General features: G+C 41.0%; 1 protein-coding gene across 2 annotated transcripts in view; it reads right to left on the bottom strand.

The window, feature by feature from the left end:
• PRR14L (proline rich 14 like) overlaps nt 1-25224 on the bottom strand; it is a 50184-nt gene that overhangs the window by 5230 nt on the left and 19730 nt on the right. For both annotated transcript variants that reach the window (XM_073629249.1, XM_073629248.1), the window contains exon 5: nt 8282-9320. In XM_073629249.1, coding sequence (XP_073485350.1) covers nt 8282-9320 — 1039 coding nt within the window. The remainder of the gene's footprint in view (nt 1-8281; nt 9321-25224) is intronic.

Below are 25224 nucleotides of genomic sequence, written 5' to 3'. Positions count from 1 at the left end.
GGAACATTTTTATTTTTTAAAATAAAGGAATTATCAAAAATGGTCTGTTTATTTTTGACAATTTTTGGGGTGAATGAATAGGGGTACAATGTACTCCATACTCATTTACATGGGGGGGCCAGAATCTGGAGGCTTCCAGATTTCGATACCACCCCCCCCCCCCCCCGACCGCAGACCCCTACAACCACTGGCTAGGGTTATGGTGAAGAGGCATGGGGACAAGATGTCCCAAAGCACCCCCCCCCCAAACCAACTTTGAGGGCATGCGGCCTAGTATGGTTCAGGAGCCTGCATGTTCACATCCATACAATACGATTCTGGCAATCACACTGTTTTGCCATCCGTTTCAGGGTGGTGTTAAGAAAACATGGACACCTGCAGCAGATCGCATGAACACCGTGCGATTGCTCAGAGTGCGATGTGGAAAAACACAGGAAATCTTGCGCGTTTCCTGCATCCCATTAGTGTGAACTGAGACTTAGTTATGAGCAAGTGTTCAGGAATCTTGAAAAAACCAAATGGCGGGCAATGATTAGCACTTTATTCGCATCATGGCATGAATACTTAAAGTATAACTAAAAGGCAAACCTTTTTTTTTTTTTGGATAGAGTGGAGTAGGATTAGAACACCTGTCAGCTTTTATTGCTGTCTGTACCCCAATTAGGGAGATTCACCCTCTGTTTGTCCTGTTTACCATTATCATTGAAAGTAAAATAAAATCCCAAGTTTGGGGTTGTCCCCAGAAAAGTAATAGAAGGGAAATCTTCCAATGGGGACACTAGGTTTTAGTGACTTGGGGATCCCTAAGGAATTCCCTTAATTTGCAGGGGATTTCCTCTCACTTCTGTTTGGGCTATGGGACAGGAAGTGAAATCTTCCCAATGGGACACAAATAGCAAAAAATAAAACTGACAGGGGTTATGGCCCTCCCGTATTTTATTTAAAATGAGAGGGAAAAAAAAAAAGGGAGATTTTGCCTATAGTTCTACTTTAACCTCTTAACGACCGCCCGCTGCAGTTGTACTGCAACAGGTTGGCTCTCCTGCGCGAACCATCATCATTGTACGTCGGCTTGCGCAGGCGCAGTTGCGGGCAGCACGCTCTCGCGCCCACTGCAGGAGCGCACATGTGGGTCGGGCGGACTCGATGTCCGCCGCCGCCCCACGATCGCCTAATACAGAGGCAGAATGGGGCTCTGCTTTTGTATACAAGGCGGATCCCCAATCTGACAGGGGACATGACAGATCTACTGTTCCCAGTGATCTCTGTCATGTCCCTGGTAGCCCATCCCCCCTACAGTTAGAACACGCTGAGGGAACACAGTTAACCCCTTCCCTGCCAGTGTCATTTTTACATTGATCACTGAATTTTTATAGCACTGGTCAATGTAATAATGTCACTGGTCCCCAAAAAGTGTCATTTGGGGTCAGATTTGTCCGCCGCAATGTTGCAGTCCAGCTAAAACTCGCAGATCGCCGCCATAACCAGTAGAAAAAAAAAAAAAAAAATCCCTAAATCCATCCCATAGTTTGTAGACGCGATAACTTTTGCACAAACTAATCAATATATGCCTATTGCCACTTACCAAAAATATGTAGAAGAATATATATATTGTCCTAAACTGATCATTTTTAATATATATATATATATTTTTTTTTTTTTTCGGGAGATGTCTTATAGCAAAAAAAAAAAAAAAAAAATTTTTTTTTTCAAAATTGTCACTGTTTATAGCGCAAAAAAAACCCAAAAAAAACAAAGGCGTAAATTTTGTTTGAGTACAGCGTTGCACACCCGCGCAATTGTCAGTTAAGGCGACGCAGTGCCGTATCGCAAAAAATGGCCTGGTCATTAAGGGGGCAAATCCTTACTGTCCTTAAGTAGTTAACAGATATAAACATAATGCATTGCATAGTACTATGTATAATATGTAACCCCACTTCCAAAAAAAGTTGCGACTCGGTAAAATCTACATAAAAACAATGCAAATCTCAAACCCATATTTTAGTCACAACAGAAAAATAGAAAACATATCAAGTGTTTAAACTGAGCAAAAATTACAATTTTAACCACTTTAGCCCCAGAAGGATTTACCCCCTTAATGACCAGGCCATTTTTTGGCACTGCATTATTTTAACTGACAATTGCGCGGGCATGCGACGTTGTACCCAAACGAAATTAATGTCCTTTTTTTCACACAAATAGAGCTTTCTTTTGGTGGCATTTGATCACCTCTGCGGTTTTTATATTTTGTGCTATAAAAAAAAAATATTTTTTTAGTTTTTGCTATAATATATATAAAAAAAAACAAAAAAAAAAAAAGTGAAAAGACTAAAATTTCTTCATCAAATTTAGGCCAATATGCATTTTTCTACATATTTTTGGTAAAACAAAATCCCAATAAGTGTATATTGATTGTTTTACGCAAAAGTTAGCATCTACAAACTACGGGATAGATTATGGACTTGTACATTTTTTTCTTTTTTACTAGTAATGGTGGCGATCAGCGATTTTTAGCGGGACTGTAACATTGCGGCTGACAAATCTGACACTTTTTAGGGACCAGTGACACCAATTCAGTGATCAGTGCTACCAAAAGATGTACTGATTACTGTATAAATGACACTGGTAGGGAAGGGGTTAACACCAGGGGCGATCAAAGGGTGTCCCTCAGTGTGTTTTCTTACTGTGTGGGGGAAGGGAAGTGCTGACAGGAACAGCACAGATTGCTATTCCTTATCACTAGGAACAGCAGATCTCCATGTTGTCAGGAAAAGATGATCCGCACTCCGGTGATTGCTCTTAAAAACTGTAATATTTATTGACAAGCCACAGTGACCAAACGCAAATCTGCATTTGGTTACTGTGGCTTGTCAATAAATATTACACTTTTTAAGAGCAATCACCGGAGTTCGGATCATCTTTTCCTCACTTCCCTACTCAGCCAGCGACTGTGGATCGAGCACCCGGGATCTCTGCTTTCTATGTGATGTATGGGTAGTAGCACTGACTTTGTTTATCTCCATGTTGTCCCCTGTCAGAACGGGGATATGCCTATCTGTACCACGATCGAGGGTGGCATGCGCATCGGCTCCTCCTCTGTGCAGCGGGTGCGCCCACACTACTGCATGAAACAACGTACAAGTATGTTGTTTCGCACAGTAGAGCCATCCTGCCGCAGTATATATGCGGTGGGCGGTCTTTAAGTGGTTAAGTAAAAAAAAAAAAAAAAAAAAAAAAAAAGTAAAATTTAGAAAATCGATGGCAACACATCAAGTTGGGACAGGGCCATTTTTACCACAGTGTAGCATCTCCTTTTTTTAACAACACTCTGTAAGGCCCCTTTCACACTGGGGCGGTTTGCAGGCGTTACTGCGCTAAAAATAGCGCCTGCAAACCGCCCCTAAACAGCCTCCGCTGTTTGTTCAGTGTGAAAGCCCGAGGGCTTTCACACTGAAGCGCTGCGCTGGCAGGAGAAGAAAAAATCTCCTGTCAGCCGCATCTTTGGAGCGGTGTATTCACCGCTCCTGCCCATTGAAATCACGAGTGGTTTTAACCCTTTTTCGGCCGCCAGCGGGGGGTTAAAACAGCACCACTAGCGGCCGAATACCGCGATAAAACAGCGCTAAAAATAGCGCTGTTTTACCGCCGACGCCCCCTACTGCCCCAGTGTGAAAGGGGCCTTAATGTTTGGGAACTGAGGAGACCAGCTACTGGAGTTTTGGGAGAGGAATGTTGTCCCATTCTTGCCTGGTAAAGGATTCAAACTGGTCAATTCTTTGTTGTATTTTTTGTTTCTAGATGCGACAAATATTTTCAGTTGTTGAAAGGTCTTGACTGCAGGCAGGCGCCAGTTAAGCACCTTGACTGTTCTACAAAGCCATGCTGTTGTCATAGATGTGGTTTGATGTGTCTGGATGGGAGCATACAGTGCCTTGAAAAAGTATTCATACCCCTTGGAATTTTCCACATTTTGTCATGTTACAACCAAAAACGTAAATGTATTTTATTGGGATTTTATGTAATAGACCAACACAAAGTGGCATATACCGTAAAATCGCGGGTGCGTGTTATATGCCGATCCCCTGCGATCCTGAGCTGCCAGATCTTCAAAATCGCCGACCGCGATTTGAAAATGGCGCAGCCGGCGCCGAAATACACAGAGCGGGTCCTCGGCTCTTCTCGGCCACTTTCGGCTTCACTCGATCGCCGCCCGAACCTAGCTGAGTGTACTCGGCTAGGTTCGGATAGCTCCGCTCAGTCACGCCCATCCCAGGCGGGACTACGAGTGGAGCCGAAAGTGAACGAGAGCCGCGGACCGGCTCTGTGTATTTCGGCGCCGGCGGCGCCATTTTCAAATCGCGGTCGGCGATTTTGAAGCCCAGGATGGCAAGGGATCACAGGATCGAAGGCTGCACTGGGGCAAGGCTGCACTGACAAGGCTGCACTGGGGAAGGCTGCACTAACAAGGCTGCACTAACGAAGGCTGCACTGGGGAAGGCTGCACTGACAAGGCTGCACTGACAAGGCTGCACTGACATGGCTGCACTGGGGCAAGGCTGCACTGAGAAGGCTGCAATGATGGGCATTTAAATCTAAGTTTTTTTCCCTTCAACTTCCCTCCTAAAAGTTTTTTTTCCTTAAAATTCCCTCCTAAACTTGGGGTGCGTGTTATACGCCGATAAATACGGTAATTGTAAACTGGAAGGAAAAATCAATGGTCTTCAATTTTTTTTTCAAATAAACATGTAAAAAGTGTGGTGTGCATTTGTATTCAGCCCCCTTGAGTCAATTCTTTGTAGAACCACCTTTCACTGCAATTACAGCTGCAAGTCTTTGGGTATGGTTCTACCAGCTTTGCAAATCTAGAGAGAGAAACATTTTTGCCTATTCTTTGCAAAATAGCTCAAGCTCTGTCAGATTGGATGGAGAGCGTCTGAACAGCAATTTAAGTCTTGCCACAGAGTCTCAATTTGATTTAGGTTTGGACTTTGGGTCATTCTGATCTAAACCAATCCATTGTAGCTCTGGCTTTAGGTTTAAGGTCGTTGTGCTGCTGGAAGGTGAACCTCCACCCCAGTCTCAAGTCTTTTGTGGACTAACAGGTTTTTCGCGAAGATTGCCCTGTATTTGGCTCCAGCCATCTTCCCATCAACTCTTACCATCTTCCCTGTCCCTCCTGAAGAAAAGCATCCCCACAACATGATGCTGCCACCACCATGTTTCACAGTGGGGATGCTGTGTTCAGGGTGATGTGCAGTGTTAGTTTTCCACCACATATAGCGTTTTGCTTTTAGGTCAAAAAGTTCAATTTTGGTCTCATCTGACCAGAGCACCTTTTTCCACGTTTGTGTCCCCAACATGGCTTCTCGCAAACTGCAAACGGGACTTCTTATGACTTTCTTTCAACCATGGCTCCCACTCTTCCATGAGGGCCAGATTTGTGGCGTGCACGACTAATAGTTGCCCTGTGGACAAATTCTCTCACCTGAGCCACCTCTGCAGCTCCTCCAGAGTTACCGCGGGCCTCTTGGCTGCTTCTCTGATTAATGCTCTCGTTGCCTGACCTGTCAGTTTAGGTGGACGACCATGTCTTGGTAGGTTTGCAGTTGATGCCTTACGCTTTCCATTTTCAGATGATGGATTAAACAGTGCTCCGTGAGATGTTCAAAGCTTGGGTTATTTTTTTTTTTTATAACCTAACCCTGCTTTAAACTTCTCCACAACTTTATCCCTGACCTGTCTGGTGTGTTCCTTGGCTTTCATTATGGGGTTTGTTCATTAAGGTTCTCTAACAAACCTGAGGGCTTCACAGAACAGATGTATTTATACAGAGATTAAATTACGCACGGGTAGACTATTTACTAATTAGGTAACTTCTGAAGGCAATTGGTTCCACTAGATTTTAGTTAGGGTATCAGAGTAAAGGGGGCTGAATACAAATGCACGTCACACTTCAGATATTTGTAAACATTTTTGAAAACCATTTATCATTTTCTTCCATTTCACAATTAAGTGCCACTTTGTGTTGGTCTATCACATAAAATCCTAATAAAATACATTTACATTTTTGGTTGTAACATGACAAAAATGTGGAAAATATCAAGGGGTGCGAATAAATTTCAAGGCACTGTATGCTGCTCCAAAAACAGGATATATCTTTCAAACACTGATGGTGCCTTTCCGGATGCGCAAGCTGCCCGTTCCATACACACAAACGCACCCCCAAACCACCAGAGATGCAGGCTTTTGAACTGAGCACTGGTAACAAGCCGGAAGGTCCCTCTGCTCTTTAATCTGGAGAATACGGCAACCATGGTGGACAAAAATTTGTCAAATTTCGATTTTTCTGACCACAGAACAGTTTTCCTCTTTGAAGTGGCGGCATTTTTGGATCTTGTAAAGATATAGCTTCTTCTGTGTATAACAGAGCTTTACCTTGCATTTTTGGATGGCATGATGAACAGTGTTCACAGAAGGTGATTTTTGGAAGGATTCCTGAGCCCATGCAGTGATGCCCATCACAGAAACATAGTAAAGAGACAGAAGGGGGCACCGACTAAGTGCATTTTTAGCAAGCTTCATTAAAACAGCCAAAATAGGAACTCGCATAAAACCGAGATATTGTGCTTGTCTGTAGATAAAAGAATGTTACAGGGATCAGTCAGCCCAGGGAGATACTTCAACAATAGCCAGCGTGGTGGAGAAAGCTGTGGAACAGCTCAGTAGCCAATGCAGAAAGTCTCAGAAACCAGTGTGGAGCATGGGACCGAAAGCGACGTCACACCAGGAAATGCCCGGAAACCATGGTAACGTGTTTCAAAGCTCAGAGGTTTCTTTATCAACCTTTGGTCTGAAGCACATTACCATAGTTATGGGCCATTCACTGGTGAGATGTCACATTCGGCTTGCGCTCCACGGTGGTTTCAGAGACTTCCTGCTTTGGCTGCTAAGCGGCTTTCTCCACCATGCCGGCTACTATTGAAGTGTCATCCTGGGCTGACTGATCCCTGTAACAGTCGTGTATATCTGCTGACAAGCGCATTACCTGTTTTATGCGAGTTCCCATTTGGAGATTTTATTAAAGTTTCCTACTAATACTGCATTTAGTTGGCATCACCTTGTGTCTTTTTACTAAATAAAATTGATTGTAGCCTTTAATTTTGGCGGAGGTGCCTACTATATGTGCTATTTTGGCCCTATATACAAACAATTGATGGATTACTTTATGGACATATTTGACTTTACAGCCATTAAATAATATGGACTCCTTGGAGAGATTATGCTATTCACGCCCCCATTACTGCGCCATAAATATTTTTTACATCATTAACTCAGATTCAGGTCTGTTTTTATTGCAGTGCCGCCTGAGGACCCGAAGAGCACAGGCATCAAATACTGCATTTTTGCCCTGTCCCTTGCGCAAAGATTTCTCCAGATTCTCAGGATCTTTTGCCTTCATGTGCTGTAGATGATATATTTAAAGTCTTTGCAATTTTACGCTGAGGAACATTGTTCTGAAATTGTTCGACAATTTTTTGTCTGACTCTCTAAGATGCCCTTGTTACACCCAATCATGCTACTAACCTATTGCATTCAAAATTCAATTCAAATTAAGGAACTAAAAGAAATGAGAAGGTGGAGAAGGGGCTTCAGAAAGTAAATGTAATTTATGCATAACAGAAAACTTTATTCAGTCGTCTGTCCCTGATTGGGAGATTTTGCCTCATTTTCCACATATTTTGCAAGCGTCAGATGGTAAAAAAGCGTCCCTCAAACAAAAGGACACAGAAGTAAACCTATTAAATGGGCAAATTTTGATCCATATATGGCCATTTTGGTTCATGAGAAGTTGATCTATCAAATTCTCACACACAGGACTTCTGGAAAATTTCAGTTTGATCAACACCGCAAACAAACAATAGGCTGTGGTGCTGATCAGTGTATTCTGATAGTGGGGAGGCATGAGAGTCTCCCTACTTTTAGAATACAAAGACACAGCAGGGAGGATTCTCATAACCATGCTGTGGATGGGAAAAATGCTGGTCAGTGTCTTTTGTCTCAGCTGACTTGCTCAAAAAGGAAAAAAAAAAAAAAAAAAAAAAAAAAAATGAAAGGGGGAAGGAGAAGGAGAAGGGTAGGCTGCTGTTGGGCCATTAACCAAAAAACAAAACACAGAATGTCTATTTATATGAAGGCCTATGGTTTTAACATTTAATCAGCATCATAAGCAGACTTTTCTCCTGTAGTGAGAATGTCTTTGATTTTCTTGTTTTCTCCTTACCTCATGTTCCTGGTTTTGATTCTCAGCTTTTGCATGAGGAATAGGCAGACTTTCTCTCTGTTCAAAAGGACAAGCGCGAGTCTTGGATGGTATCAGAATGCATGGAGGTTCAAGACTGTCTTGTAGAATGGACAAGTTGCAAGGTGCAAATTTACATTCTTTCTGAGCAGATACAAGGAGTGGAGCCCCAAGACTATCAGCTTGTTCAGGAGACAAAAAACATGAAGTTTTCAGGCCATCACCTTGCTCAAGACACAAAACCTCTGGAGGTCTTAGATCCACCATTTGCTCTATGGTCAAAGAGTGAGGAAATTGAGGAACATCCTGGTGATCAATCAAATAATGCAAATGCTTGATATCAATATGTTGATTGTTAGATAAAGTATACAGAGTATCAAGACCACGGTCATGTTCAATGGGTTCACCACATGAATGTCCAAGACCATCACCTTGCTCAGTGGACAAACTGCACGAAGGTCCAAGACCATGGTCTTGTTCAGTGGACAGTTGACAAGGAGGCCTATGACCATTACCTTGGTCAAAAGGCAAAGAGTGGGTTGCTCCGAGTGCATCTTCTTGAACAGATAAACACGATGAAGGCCCAAATTCTTTGCCTTTTTTGGTGGATAAAAAGTGTAAAGAATCAAGAGAGAGAAGATTGTTGGCATGCTCACTGGACAAAAAGTTTAGAGGCTCTATTGACAGACAATGCAGAGGACCAAGATCATTGGTTTGCTCAGTGGACAAAGATGGTGGAAGCTCAACACCCCTGGTTTGCTCAGTAGATAGACAGAGGAGATTTGCTTGTCGCTGAAAAGGCAAACAGTTTAGAGAAATGTCATCTTTGCCCTGCTTGTTGAATAAACTGCATGAAGGCTCAAGGTCACCACCAGCTTCCTCCAAGAATAAACGGTTTGCATGGTTAGATAAACCAGATATACATTCTTGCCATGACGACACATTAAATTGAAGCCTTGGTTCATCTGCTTTGAAACAGTTCTTTGGTATCAAATCAGTAGAGTGTTTCAGGACTGGTACACTGTAAAACAAGGATACATTCATTACAGATGAATTGCGCATCATATTTTTCATACAGCTGCAAGCAAAAAACAAGACACTTGTAGGAATCACATGTGGTACTATTCAGAGACACCCAAGGAACCTCACAAAAATATAGCTAATCTTCCAGGCCAGCACTGAAAGATGGCTCCACCTACCATAAAAACAGAAAACACATCATCCACCATTATAAAGAACAGCTCACCCTTGTGTCTCAGTACAGAAGGGACAACTGGTATTAAAATATACAATTATTATTAAAAATATGCACATTGGGGGTGGGAATTCATGCTGGCTCAGAAGATTCCTAGCAATCTAGTTAACCAACCCTGTTTTCTCAAGGGGGAGGGGTAGGAGTTTTGTTCCATGACCAATAGGCCTGAGCTATGGCTTCCTTGATCCATCTGGCTATGTTTTTTTTTTTTTTTTTTTTTTAAAAGGCTCTGTCGGCATTTTTAGGCCCAGAAAATAGTACAAACATAGCTATTTTTTTTTCTCCATCGTTTAGTCATCACTAGGTAAGCTATCAGACATTGTCTAAAATCCAGACTGTAGAAAATGTCCTCTTTCTTGTTGGTAGCATTGGCAAAAAGGAAGGCATGATAATCTCTTGACAAAGGCTGTCATGACTTTGGGTAGGGATGCAGGATCTGGTTGCAGGATATTTTTTTTTTCAAATGTAAGTTTTATTATTTTCATGAACAGAGAGTCAACACATAAAACATAATACAGTGTCTCACATCAAGGTTGGTGTTCACAGGTGAGTATATGACTTAACATAACTGAATACCCCTATATTTATAAATGAATATTCAATATTTGTGTTAGACATTGGTTAATATAAATTAACTGTAACTGAATATAAAACAATCGATTTCTAGCACTGCTTCTTTATATTTTTATTTCTGGTGGAATCCTGTGTTAGTTGCAGGATAATTTTAACCAAAAGGATCATACAATATGGTCCTACCATTGATAAAGCTTGGACCCTGTGTGCTGATACCAGGGATAAAAAAAAAAAAAAAAAAACCACACACTTTTGAGTGTTATTTGTTTCTAGGGGAGCTCCCCATTCCCCATAAACTAACATCTGTCCTGATAGTATCTAGATTGAACCACAGAAGTCCTGAAATTAATGTGTTCTCGTTCAGCTACCATACTAAAGATTTTTTGATCTGATGGGGAAAAAGCCATTTCTGCCACTGTAGATGGGTCCCCATTCCATTGTGAAAACAAGAAAGTTTTGTAGAGGCCTTGAGTGTAACTGTGCTCATGTCACTGCTGGGATTGCAGATGTCAGACCCATGAAGTTCATCAGCTCTCTGAAAGAAGCTTTTGGCATCAGGTAGTGCGACAGACCCAACTGGGGCAGGGGCTTTTGGAGGGGGCTGCAGGGTAGCCTCTTGCCTACTGACTATGGGCCCTAGAATTTGAGGGCGCTACAAGCATTCAGGAAAATGTCCTGTTATATAATGCAAGAGGACAAGTTATTACCACATTTAACAGTCAAGGAAGTCATGATGGTCTCTGCCAACTTGAAACTCCGTGAGAAGATGGAAGTGAAAAGATGGCTGGTTAATGATATTTGGGTCTTCTTGAATGATTGAGTATCGGTGCAGACTGTCTGGGGTGGGCTCCCTACCTAATCAAAGCTTGTCTTGGGTGCCTGGCTGTTGATTGATTTACAGTTAATTAAATCATGGTTTTGATTATGGTTAGCTGCTAGCTGTTCATTAGATATACAGATATTACTGTTTAAAGTTTGAATAGTTTAGGATTTTGGGTGGTATAAATTGTGAGAATTTACAATAATGAGGCTCTCCGGTTTGCACCTAAACTAGTGTCATCTAGTTCTTGGGTACCATTCTCAGCTCTACTACCTTGTTCCTGGTTCCAGAGTGGAGAAAGCTATATCTTGAAAGAGGCACCCAGGCGGTCCATCACATTTCCCCTGTCCAAGATGGGGCTGTCACAGGTAGAAATTTGAAATTTCCTTGATCAGTTTCTTCTTTTTCTCTGGTGAGAAATATTTTTGAGGGCTCATATCCCTAATACCTTACAGTTTTAGCTGGCATTAACTGAGGTTTTTGTCGATTGGCCATCCCAAATTTTTGGGGGGGAATTTACTGCACCAAGACATTACAATTAATGTCTCATTGTACACACAGCATCCTATATTGACAGAAAAAAAAAAACACATAATTGTTGACATTTCTGCAGATTTATTAAAAAAGAAAAACTGAAACATCACATGGTCCCAAGTATTCAGACCCTTTGCTGTGACACGCATATATTTAACTCAGGTGCTGTCCATTTCTTCTGATCATCCTTGAGATGGTTCTACACCTTCATTTGAGTCCAGCTGTGTTTGATTATACTGATTGGACTTGATTAGGAAAGCCACACACCTGTCTATATAAGACCTTACAGCTCACAGTGCATGTCAGAGCAAATGAGAATCATGAGGTCAAAAGGAACTGCCTGAAGAGCTAAGAGACAGAATTGTGGCAAGGCACAGATCTGGCCAAGGTTACAAAAAAAATTCTGCTGCACTTAAGGTTCCTACACACACACACACACACACACACACACACACACACACACACACACACACACACACACACCGGCAGAGGGAGGCTCTGTCCCTATGAAATTGGATCAAAAAGGGACAGTTTACATATCTGCAGATTGCAAGACTACAGAGAGTAGATTTGAAATGGAGAAAACTGCTGTGACAGAACCCACTGTCACTGTGTGCTTTGGAAAGGGCTGTGGGCTCGCCTTCTACCCACAGACTATGGCCCAGCAGAGAACGTGAGATTTGGAGGGCTATTTGCCGTCTCCCACCACTGGAGAAGATGCCACCTTCAGACATTTGTGTCCGCGGTCGCCGGTTCATCGGAACCGGGTGAACGCGGTATCTGTGGCTGGGCTCGTGGGGTCGTTTCTGGCTCCCTAAAAGTATTGGCCCGGCTGGGCTAAATATATACTTTTATTCCACAAACAATGTACTTTTAGCTGATAAAGGCATATACAAGATGGTGGTATTCCCAAAGCGTGGGGCTATGAGATTCGGGGACAAAATGGCATCGAGATAATGTAATGTAATGCTACATCCCTTCTCCCCCATCCCCCCTCCTTGTTGCTGTGTTTGTGTTGGGTCATGGCACATAGACAAAGGTCTGGGAGACGCATCTCAGCAGGGGATGTGTAAGGAGGGGCTGCCTGCTCATCATAATCCCTTCATCTGTTTCAACTGTAGTTGTTTGAATAAACAAGTGTTGAGTTTCCATTGGTTCGTCCTTGTCCCCTACCCCCTCTATGACAAGGCTAGGGGGAGCGTCCCTAACTGTGTTTAAAAGTGTATGTTTGGTACTTAATATTGATGCTCTGCATTTTTAACCCTCAACACCTGTGTGGCTTGTCTCGTGATTGAGGGGTTAAGGGCTGGTTATGGCGAGTCTGCAGCCGGCGGGTGCATTTGGAGGACAGGAGACACAGGTCTGGTGGAGGTGCCCAGCAGGGGTAGCTGAGATCCGTCACAACTGCTCTGGCAGTTTTCTCCAGATTTTGCTATTTCCGGATGGGACTCTGTAGTTTGGAGATCCCTAAGATTTTTGGGTGGGACGGAATCTCCAACCCTGTGTCTGGGTCTTGTGGATAGCCAGCAGGGTGTGTGCCCAGGTGCACACAGCCCATAGAACGAGGGGCTGGTGAGAGCAGAAGGTGGAGTTGGAGCAGTGGCTGCTATTGAGAGAATCTGTGTGTGCGAGGATAGAAGCTGTGTGTGTGTCCAAGGAGCCAGAAGCTGTGTGTGGTAAAGTAGCCCAAAGCTGTGTGCATCCAAGACTGTTGGGCCTGGAAGAGCTGGTGGTTTGAGGGACCAGTATTTATAGCAGCAGTGTTGCTGAAGAGTAGCCAGGTGGGCTAGCATTTTCAGTTATGTCTGAATGACGTTTAAACCCCTGCGTGGGATTCCTGAGAGGACTTTTGTTCTGTTTTTCTGTTTAATAAACGTGGGCTACCAGGCCCTTAACTATAAATGCCTGTCTGATGTGTACTCACTGCACAAAAATGCATCTATCAACGTGAACTAATGATCCCCCACGTCACAATACACATACATACATAGTTGTGGCCAAGTTTACATACCCTGGCAGAATTTATGATGATTTCTTGGCCATTTTTCAGAGAATATGAACGATAACACAAAAACTTTTCTTTCATTCATGGTTAGTGTTTGGCTGAAGTCATTTATTATGAATCAACTGTGTTTACTCTTTTTAAATCATAATGACAACAGAAACTAGCCAAATTACCCTGATCAAAAGTTTACATACCCCAGTTCTTAATACAGTGTATTGCCCCCTTTAACATCAATGACAGCTTGAAGAATTTTGTGGCATTTGTGGATGAGACTCTTTATCTTCTCAGGTGGTAAAGCTGCCCATTCCTCTTGGCAAAAAGCCTCCAGTTCCTGTAAATTCTTGGGCTGTCTTGCATGAACTGCACATTTGAGATCTTCCCAGAGTGGCTCAATGATATTGGAGGTCAGGAGTCTGAGATGGCCACTCCAGAACCTTCACTTTATTCTGCTGTAGCCAATAACAGGTCGACTTGGCCTTGTGTTTTGGATCATTGTCATGTTGGAATGTCCAAGTACGTCCCATGCGCAGCTTCCTGGCTGATGAATGCAAATGTTCCTCCAGTATTTTTTGATAACATACTGCATTCATCTTGCCATCAACTTTGACCAAATATCCTGTGCCTTTGTAGCTCACACATCCCCAAAACATCAGCGATCAAACTTTGTGTTTCACAGTAGGAATGGTGTATCTTTCATCATAGGCCTTGTTGACTCCTCTCCAAAATGTAGCATTTATGGCTGTGGCCAAAAAGCTAAATTTTGGTCTCATCACTCCAAATTACTTTGTGCCAGAAGGTTTGAGGCTTGTCTCTGCGCTGTAAGCAGGATACTTTGTGGCATTTGCGTAGTAATGGCTTTCTTCTGGTGACTTGACCATGCAGCCCATCTTTCTTCAAGTGCCTCCTTATTGTGCTTGAAAAAGCCACACCACGTTTTCAGAGAGTTCTGTATTTCACCTGAAGTTATTGGTGGGTTTTTCTTTGCATCCCAAACAATTTTCCTGGCAGTTGTGGCTGCAATTTTAGTTTGTCTACTTGACCGTGGTTTGGTTTCAACAGAACCCCTCATTTTCCACTTCTTGATTAGAGTTTGGCATTCTCAATTCCTATATCCCTTTCCTGTTTTATACAGTTCAACTACCTTTTCTCGCAGATCCTTTGACAATTCTTTTGCTTTCCTCATGACTCAGAATAAAGAAACATCAGTGCAGCGCTGGATGAAAGGTAAAAGGGTCTGTCAGGAGTCCAAAAACTCATTCAACCTTTTATACACACACACACACACACTTAATTACAAGCAAACAGATCACAGGTGAGGATGGTTACCTTTAATAGCCATTCAAACCCATTTGTGTCAACTTGTGTGCATGTTAACAGGCCACCAGGGTATGTAAACTTTTGATCAGGGTCATTTGGCTAGTTTCTGTTGTCATTATGATTTAAAAACAGTAAACTCTGTTGATAGATAATAAATGGCTTCAGCCAAACACTAACCACGAGTGAAAAAGGTTTTTGTTTTACCATTCATTCTCTGAAAAACGGCCAAGAAATCAAATTCTGCCAGGGTATGTAAACTTATGAGCACAATTGTGCACAACTGTACACACACGCTCTCTGGTGGGCGTAAGTCAGGCGGTGTGTTGGGGTTATACGGCATGCCACAAAAATAAGACCACTTACCAAGCCTTGACTTTTGAGAGAATGGTTGCAGCCTCTTCAGTGGGAGTGAAATCCTAACGTTCCTAGCCCTCTGTTCCAGTGCTCCAGTCACAAGGGGTAGCTGACTCAGGAAGCCCCTGCAACTAGCTTGTAGACTTTTTTTTTTTTTTTTTATTAGATTATGCAGAACTGTATCAAATGCTTTGTTGAAATCAAGATGGGCTATAGCCACAGCACCACCCAGGTCTAAAACAGATTAGTCAAAAAAAATTCAATCCGATTAGTCTGATATGATCTACTCTGAGTAGTCATGCTGTTTTGAGTCCAGCAAACTGTATGATTTAGGTGATCAATGATCTTTCTTTTAAGTGATTCAAATAACTTGACTACAACAGCTTCTACCTTGCTACCCTTCTTGTGTATAGGTACAATGTTAGCCGTCTGCAGGTGGGGAGCTTCGCTTGTTAGAAGAGATTAAAAAAGATCCACTAATGGTCCAACAACTATACCTCAAAGTTCCTTTAGAACGCTGGGATGAATACTATCAGGGCCCATTACTTTATTAAGTTTTAACTGAGCCAGTTCCTGTTAACCATGTCTCTAGAAATCCTGAAAAGGAACTGTCATTACTAAAAACCAAGATGATACCCCTTGTTGTTATTAATGGTACAATTTTTTTTTTTTTTTTGCAAAGACTGAACAGAAGCAATTGTTTATGGCTACATCCAACTCCCCCTCAACATAGGTGTTGAGCCATGGTTTTCATTTTAGTGATCCCACTGTAATTTTTCCATTCCATCACTTAGTGTACCTAAAAAATGTTTTGTCTGATTTTTTAATAGGATTTTTCCATCTTCCCTGTCTGTGCTATGGCAGTACTGATAATGCATTTGGCATCCTTTTGACTTTTTATGCCCCGTACACACGGTCGGACATTGATCGGACATTCCGACAACAAAATCCTAGGATTTTTTCCGACGGATGTTGGCTCAAACTGGTCTTGCATACACACGGTCACACAAAGTTGTCAGAAAATCAGATCATTCTGAACACGGTGACATAAAACACGTACGTCGGGACTATAAACGGGGCAGTAGCCAATAGCTTTCATCTCTTTATTTATTCTGAGCATGTGTGGCACTTTGTGCGTTGGATTTGTGTACACACGTTCGGAAATTCCGACAACGGAAAATTTTATAGCCTGCTCTCAAACTTTGTGTGTTGGAAAATCCGATGGAAAATGTGTGATGGAGCCTACACACGGTCGGAATTTCCTACAACAAGGTCCTATCACACATTTTCCATCGGAAAATCCGACCGTGTGTACGGGGCATTATACACCACACTGTTTCCTTTAATCTCCCATATGCAGATTTTTTTCCTTTAATATCCTTCTTTTGATTCCTGTCATTTGACTCTAACCTTTTAAGTCATCTTTTAGAAATTCATCCGTTTCAGCAAAATAAGGCCTGCTGAAATCCAAAACTTTTGTATAGGATTCTTCAGTTCTTGTTTTAACATCAAACCAAAGCCACAAGCACCTACTATAGAACTCTGGGTAAAACAGGTCAACAAAATCATGTAAGATTAGAAAGGGTCTGTACCAATATTAATAGATTGGAAGTTTCATGCTAAAAATGGAAACTAAGGATAGCGACCATAACAGACCACAAAGTCATACTTTAAAGTGGAGTTCCACCCACTTTTTCCTCAGCACTTACTGTATATCTGCTGTATTCATTTTTCATTTCCTCCTCCCTGGCCGCGGCCCATCGCATCATTTCCTGTTTGCAATGCCTTCTGGGAAGGGGCGGCAACTTCCTCTGACACTGTCGTTGCTATGGAAACCTGACCTGAAACCTATTACACTGCTTGTGCTGCACTGAGCATGTGCAAGATCTGCAAGGATGAGATCCAGGAAGAAATACAGTCTGGCTTCAGATGCCCAGACTTATGGCCACGGCCTGCTGTAAGTTTATAAAATAACAAACTACTGCTATAAACGAAAAAACAGACCTTCGTTTACAGACTAACTTTACTAGAATACATTAAGCTTGTGTATTATAGGGGTATTTTTATTTAAAAAGTATAATTTCGGCCGGAACACCACTTTAAGAAACAGGGAGGGTAGCAGCTGCTGTCCTGAAAGACTCTTAGAAATACTGTCACCAGTAAGTCCAACTAAGGTTTTCCCAAATTGCCTTTCAGGACAGCACCGAAACTTACCTAGGGTGGAACCACTGCCTGCAGTACCTTCCTACCAAAGGCCTGGTCTGCAGCCGACAGTAGGTCGAGCCTGTAGTGTCGTAGGAAAGTAAAAAAGCTGGACCAGGTAGCCTCCTTGCAGATCTGTTCAAGTGAAGCACTGGCCCTTTTGGCCCAGGAAGCCAACATCGACCTTGTGGAATGGGCCGCAATACCCGAGGGAGGTTCTTTCCCCCCAGCCACAAAAGCCTCTTTGATTGCTCATTTAACCCCTTCCCGCCGAGAGTACACAGATGTGCGTACTCGGCTTTTGGGGGTTATACTGGGATGATGCCCGCAGCTGCAGGCATCATCCTGGTACCGTTGTTTAGAGCCGGCGATCGGCTATCCGAATATAACAACCGATGCGGCTAAAAGCCGCTCGGCTGTTATACCGGAGGAGCGGGAGGGGACATCCCCCCCCTCCCACCGCTCTTACTGGGCCTCCCGTTCGATCGGGAGGCCCGGTGGCCAATCGGCTGTCTCCAGCGGCTGGGGGCGGGATGGAACGAAGCTGTGGGCAGCTTCGTTCCAGCCTTCTCATTATAAACGCGGAAGCGACGTCATGACGTCACTTCCCGTTTACTCGGCTGCCAATGGCGCCAATTTTTAAAAAATACAGTATTCAGAATCGCCGTTTTCGGTGATCTGAATACTTTGCAGTGCAAAGACCCCCGATCCCTCCATAAAGAGTACCTGTCACCACATATTACTGTCACAAGGGATGTTTACATTCCTTGTGACAGCAATTAAAGTCAAACATTTTTTTTTGTAAACACAATTTATAAATATATAATTAAATAAAATAAATAAGAAAAAAAAAAAATTTTTTACAGCGTCCCCGTCCCCGCGAGCTCACGCAGCAAAGTAAGTCGCGCCCGCATATGTAAACGGTGTTGAAATCACATATGTAAGGTATCGCCGCGATCGTCAGAGCGAGAGCAATAATTCTAGCACTAGACCTCCTCTGTAACTCTAACCTGGTAACCGTAAAAAAAAAAAAAATTTAAAAGCGTCGCCTATGGAAATTCTTAGGTACCGTAGTTAGTCGCCATTCCACGAGTGCCTGCTATTATAAAGCGTGACATGTTTGGTATCTATTTACTTGGCGTAACATCATCTTTCACATTATACAAAAAAATTGGGGTAACTTTACTGTTTGGATTTTTTTAAATTCATGAAAGTGTCCCTTTTCCCAAAAATTTGCGTTTAAAAACACCGCTGCACAAATACTGTGTGATATAAAATATTGCAACAATCTCCATTTTATTCTTTAGATTCTCTGCTAAAAGAATATAATGTTTGGGGGTTCTAAGTAATTTTCTAGCAAAAAATACGGATTTTAACATGTAAAAACCAAATTTCAAAAATAGGCTTAGTCATGAAAGGGTTAAGCTACCTTCCCAGTTTACTTTTGGGAGGCCTTTTCCTCTTCACGGGATCCTGCGAGGATTATGAAAAAATGCCTTTGATTTCCTGAAGTCCTTGGTTAATGCTCGGTACTGTACCAGGCATCTTCTTACATTTAGTGTATGAAAAGCATTCTCCCCGGGGGGCAGGAGGCGGAGCCTAGCGGAGCAAACATGCATTGTTAGAGCTCCACACCGCTGAGGAGAGAAGAGAAGGACGAAGCGGAGCCTGCAGGCTCAAAAGGTATCCATTTGAACCTTTTTGCCCCAGGGACAAACTGTGAAAGTTTGGGCAGAAAATATGGTACTGGGAGGAAACCGTGGCAGAAATAAAAATCACCTCACAAAGAGCTCACAGGCACTCACTGCAGCTGAAGCAGCTCCAGTCACCTTACAAGATACAGCATCAGGGCGCTCTCACAGGCAGAAAATGTCACAGCAAGACTCTCCATTTGAGTCAGATACAGAACAAATCCTCTCACAAACTTCTCCACAAGCCTCCTCAGTATCCCCAGTAATATTATTACAATTTGAAAAGATGCTTCATAAGGCTTTAAAACAAACCTCAGACCAAATAACAAAAAGCCTAACCAAAGAAATAAGAGAGCTGGGAAACCGCACCGCAGCCTTAGAAATAAAAATGGATGAAATTGAAATTACAACCCAAGAAAATATAACAGAATTGGAACAATTAAAAGAAGAGAATTTAATACTTCAAACTAAGCTCGAAGATTACGAAAATAGAGCCAGACGTTCAAACTTGCGCATAAGGGGAATACCTGAAACTGTGACAGACCTGCAATCTACTATTACTGCTCTATTACAAGAACTAAAGCCAGATATCCCTATTGAACGTTTAGAACTGGACAGAGTACACAGAGCCCTCACAGCCAAAAAGAAAGATGGACCCCCACGTGATATAATCACAAAATTTCATTATTACAGAACGAAAGAACAAATACTAATTGCTGCAAGAGAAAAAAAAAGGAACTTAATTTTCAAGGACACAATTATCAAATTTTTGCTGACCTATCCCAACTTACTATTACTAAAAGACGATCCATGAAACCCCAACTAATGGAACTGCAACGCCACAACATTATGTATCAATGGGGCTTCCCCTTTTCAGTCAGATTTAACTACCAAGGTACAATTTACAGAAGCAGATCAGCAGATGAACTACAACAAACCCTTTTAAAATTAAATCTGACAGAACCCACAAGCAGAAGAATGGCATCATCTTCACCTTCAGGCAGCATCCAGAAAATTTCAGAACAAAATGGGAATCATCATTCTCACAAAAGAGGCCGTTATGCCACATCATCCATGGACCAAGAAGATTCAATGGACTGACATCCTAATTCCTGATATCTCTTCATTTATTATACTAAGAGATGGTTCTCTATAAAAAACCTATATTTATAACTGAATGTAACTGCATTTTGATAGTCACACACTGTGTGGGATCATGTTACATTCCAGTTATATTTCTTATTACTTCTGATTCATATAGCCTTAGAATATATAAGTGAAATAAGGAAATTCTTGTTCAGTTATATATTATCAGGTAATAACAATAGATTTATTACTTTTTAGGACAAATATGTTCAATAACCCAGAAGTAATGGAAGCTTTTTCTTTCTTTTCTTAAAACAAATATATTATTACCTAACTAGTTCCTAGAATTATGTTTTTGTTTATTCTAATCTGAAGCAATACAACCTCAATTTTATGAGTTAACATATCTAAACAGTTACATATGAATAAAATATGTAATTGTTTACTCTAAAAGGGTTAAAATCCCAAAATAATTCAAACTATCTTCATCAATACCAAAGTTATTAACAGTACCTTTCTAACTGAATTATTTAGCCTAGGGCAAGACTAACCATATACAACCACCCTGGAATAAATAATTTCAACAAAAACTATATTCTGCACTCCAATTAATGAAACATCATTTTGATGTCTTTTGACATAGCACTTCTCTCCTGTAAGCGGAAGATCCGTGTACCCCCATTAGCCCTCCTCATTCTCCCAACCATATTATGTGGGAGTGTGATGAAGGCACTTATTCCCCTGAGAGAGATATTTATTCTCTTTCACGGGTAAATTGTGATTACTTGCAAAAAATAATTTATACAATGTATCATCTAATCTCATATGTTTTTTGTTTACTTTTTACTCCAGAATTCACTGGTTTCTTTTATATCTATTCATCTCTTCAGTCCACACAGGTTGATCTGCGCAGTCAGCTCTGCATAACTAAAAGTAAGTCAAAACTATTTGATCTATTGCCATGGCACCACTGAATATACTTTCCCTGAATGTTCAGGGAATAAATGTCCCTCAAAAAAGGACCAAAGCCTTCCGTACTTTCCATAACAAGAAGGCTCACATAGTATGCCTCCAAGAAACACACTTCACCAAAGATTCTACTCCAAAATATATTTCTCCTTTTTATCAACAAATTTACACGGCTTCTGCCTGTACCAAGCAAAGGGGAACTCTAATTGCATTTCACCGATCCACACCATTCACCTTATCATCAGAAATTAAAGACCCAGAAGGTAGATACCTGATACTCATGGGTTATATAATGGATACAGCAATCACGGTGATTTCCTACTACGCTCCTAACAAACAACCTACACCATTCCTCTCACATATATTACAAGTGATTAATACACACAAAATAGGAACAGTGATAATGTGTGGGGATTCGAACCAGGTCCTCCTCCCATTTCTAGATAAATCACCTTTTACACCATCCAAAATAACCTCTAGATTACCTTTTTCTCAACTTCTTTCCAAATACAATCTGGTAGATTCATGGAGAGAAAGTAACCCAATGAAAAAGAAATTCACTTATTTCTCGCACCCTCATCAAACCTTCACCAGAATAGATCATATTTTTCTAACAATAGGAATGATACCAGAAATTATTGCATCAGATATAATTCCGATTCCGTGGTCTGACCATAATGCAGTATACACTACTATAGCCTCAGCCATACCAAAAGCGCATGACCCAACGTGGTACTTACCGGACATAATGCTCAAACACCCACTACATCAGATGGCCATTGAACAAGCTTTAAAGGAATACATATCAATTAATACAACAGACATCTCCCCAATAACACTGTGGGAAGCTCATAAGCCTGTCTTGCGTGGTACAATACAAAGACAAATGGCACTATTTAAACGGGAACGCAAAAATCTAGCAAAAAAACTAGAACTCAAATTTTAATGCAGCCTACATATCATTTCAAGATAATCCATCTCAGAGTACAAAATCTCATCTGGAAAAATCTAGATTGGAATACGATCTATTTCTCACTGAGTCAGTTGATAAAGCCCTCAAATGCTCCAAACACAATTTCTACATGAATACAAACAAACCAGGTACATATTTGGCTCGGGCATTAAATTCAACTAACAAATCTTTCAAACCAATACGTTTGAAATTATCAAAAAATGTTTACACTTGTAATCCAGTTAAAATAGTCCATAAATTTCACTCACATCTCGCAACTTTATACAAGACAAACAATGAATTTAATCCTACAGAGGCTGAATCCTTCTCAAAAATAACCTTACCTGAGTTATCTCAGAATCAAAAAAACAGTTTGGATGAGCCTATAACTATAGATGAAGTTGCTAATGCCATAAAAGACCTAAAACTTAACAAAAGACCAGGCCCAGACGGCTACTCGGCTTTATACTATAAAACATTCTCAGAAATACTCTCTCCCATTCTCACTGAAACTTTTAACAAACTTCTAGATGGACATTCTTTTCGGCAAGAAACACTAATGGCAATTGTTTGTATGATCCCAAAACCCCTTTCTGATGATACTTCCTGTGTGAATTATTGGCCTCTCTGTTAAACCTCGATATTAAATTATTAGCAAAAATAATAGCAAAACGCCTCAATAGCATTATAGGAAAATACATAGAGATCAAGTAGGCTTCATGCCAAATAGACAGGCAGGCGATAATATACGCAGGGCAGTGTTATTGGCACATATTGCTAAAAAACGGAAAATCCCTTTATGTTTTCTATCTCTCGATATTAAGAGGGCATTTGACACAGTATCCTGGCAATATATGCAATATTCATTACAAAAATGGGGTTTTGGACCCCACTTTTTAACATGGATCAAAGCATTATATAATAAACCCAAGGCCTATATAAAATATGCTGGATACAAATCTGAAGCCTTTAATATCGAAAGAGGTACCCGACAGGGTTGCCCATTATCTCCCTTATTATTTGCCCTTATACTCGAACCCATGGCCCAATACATCAGAACAAACCAAACTATAACTGGCATTGAAGTAGGAGGTATTACACACAAATTATGTATATTTGCAGACGATATATTACTTTTTCTATCATCACCACAGGTCTCTGGTCCTAACTTAATACCAGCTCTTGATGAATTTGCAGCCCTATCCGGCCTTATGATTAATCCTAAGAAATGCCTAGTGCTTAATATTTCACTCACAAACATGGAATTGATCCCGGCTAGGGCTGCACTCCCATTCACATGGGCAGAAAAATCAATCCCATATCTTGGAATTCATTTAACAGCATCTCATTCTGACTTATTCTCAACCAATTATCCTCCTGTATTAAGACAGATCACAAATCTAATAAAACAATGGTCGCAACTTCCTTTATCCTGGATAGGGGAGATTAATGCAATCAAAATGACTATTCTACCCAAATTGCTTTATCTATTCAGAGTCCTCCCTATTCCAATTCCTTCCTATTTTTTGAGAATAGTACAAAAAAGAGCAACTTCGTTTATATGGGGCTCTTCTAAACCACGTATACCTATACACACACACTACATCTTCCCAAAAATAAAGGAGGCCTGGGATACCCTAATTTTACTAACTACTACAGAGCAGCACACTTGGCCAGTCTGTCCAAATACCATGCAAAACAGGAAATCCCATTATGGGTATTTATAGAGGCTTCAGAAAATAACCCTCTATTAATATCAAATTTATTATGGCTTGATCCTAAAGACCGCTTTAAAATTTATAATCCCATAACTAAACACTTCTTATCTCTCTGGGATAAACTAAAAACCAAATATCAGTTACAATCTCCACACAATCCTCTCCTTTCTTTCATCAGAAATCCGGCCTTTTATCCGGCATGGATCTACCCAAATTCTTTTAAAGCTTGGACAACATCAGGCATTCAGACACTAAATGACTTCATAGCATCTAAATCATTCCTTTCATTCCCATCGCTTAGAGAAAAATATGATCTACCAAACTCTGAGATATTTAGATATCTCCAAATCAAAAATTTCTATACACCATTCCTAAAGGGGGATACACCATTATCCCAATTATCCATTTTTGAATCAATCTGTACAAAAGATCCATTTGCTAAAGGTACAATTTCATCACTTTATAATCAATTATATGGAGTAGCAAATCTTAATAGACCCTCTTACGTTCAGAGGAGGACCTGGGACGAACTTTAGAAGACACGGACTGGTCTAACATATGGCTCACATCTAAGTCATCTTCACCCAACATCTTAGCACTGGAGACAAATTATAAAGTCCTAACTCGCTGGTACCTTGTACCCGCTAGAGTGGCAAAATATTCACCTAATACCTCAGCTCTTTGTTTTCGAGGATGCCCAGAAATAGGCACATATTTACACATATGGTGGACGTGCCCAGTAATCCAAACCTTCTGGAAGGAAGTCTTCGTGATTGCATCTAAAATATTTAAAAAAATAATACAACCAGATCCATATTTAACTTTACTTAATCTAAAACCGGAATGGTTAACACTCTCTCAATTCAAACTTATGATCCAACTAATAACGGCTGCAAAACAAACAGTGGCCAAGGCATGGAAATCTCCTACATTGGTACTAGCAGAAACAATTCACAGAATGAATAATACAATGTCCCATGCTAAGATGGTAGCCATCGATCAAAATCAAATTCCAAAATTTGAAAAACTTTGGCATCCTTGGATAAAACAACAGTTCCTGTCAAACTTCAATGACTCTGTCCTGTTGTCATGGTAACAGATTAAATGACTTACAGAGACACCCATTCTAAGGCTTCAAAGAGAACTAAAAAGAATAATAAACTGACGAGCGGGACAACCTTGTGGACCATACCTCTACCTTTCAACCCTTTTTCTTCTCTCTTTCCTTTTCTCCACCTTACGATTAAAGCTCATTATCAGAATTTATTTGACCTATATACACTCTACTTGTAAACAATATGTATAGTAGGTATAAATCATTTAAATACCTACAAAAGTAACTAAGGAAATGATATATATCTTTAATTTAGGTTTACGTGAACCCAATGTTTAATATTTGAAATTTCATGATATTTACCTATATAAACCCTACTGTAAAACAATGAGCTT

This window comes from Aquarana catesbeiana, linkage group LG01 (assembly GCF_042186555.1).
Source record: "Aquarana catesbeiana isolate 2022-GZ linkage group LG01, ASM4218655v1, whole genome shotgun sequence".
NCBI classification, from domain to species: Eukaryota; Metazoa; Chordata; class Amphibia; order Anura; family Ranidae; genus Aquarana; species Aquarana catesbeiana.
This window is presented reverse-complemented; position numbering and strand designations above follow the sequence as displayed.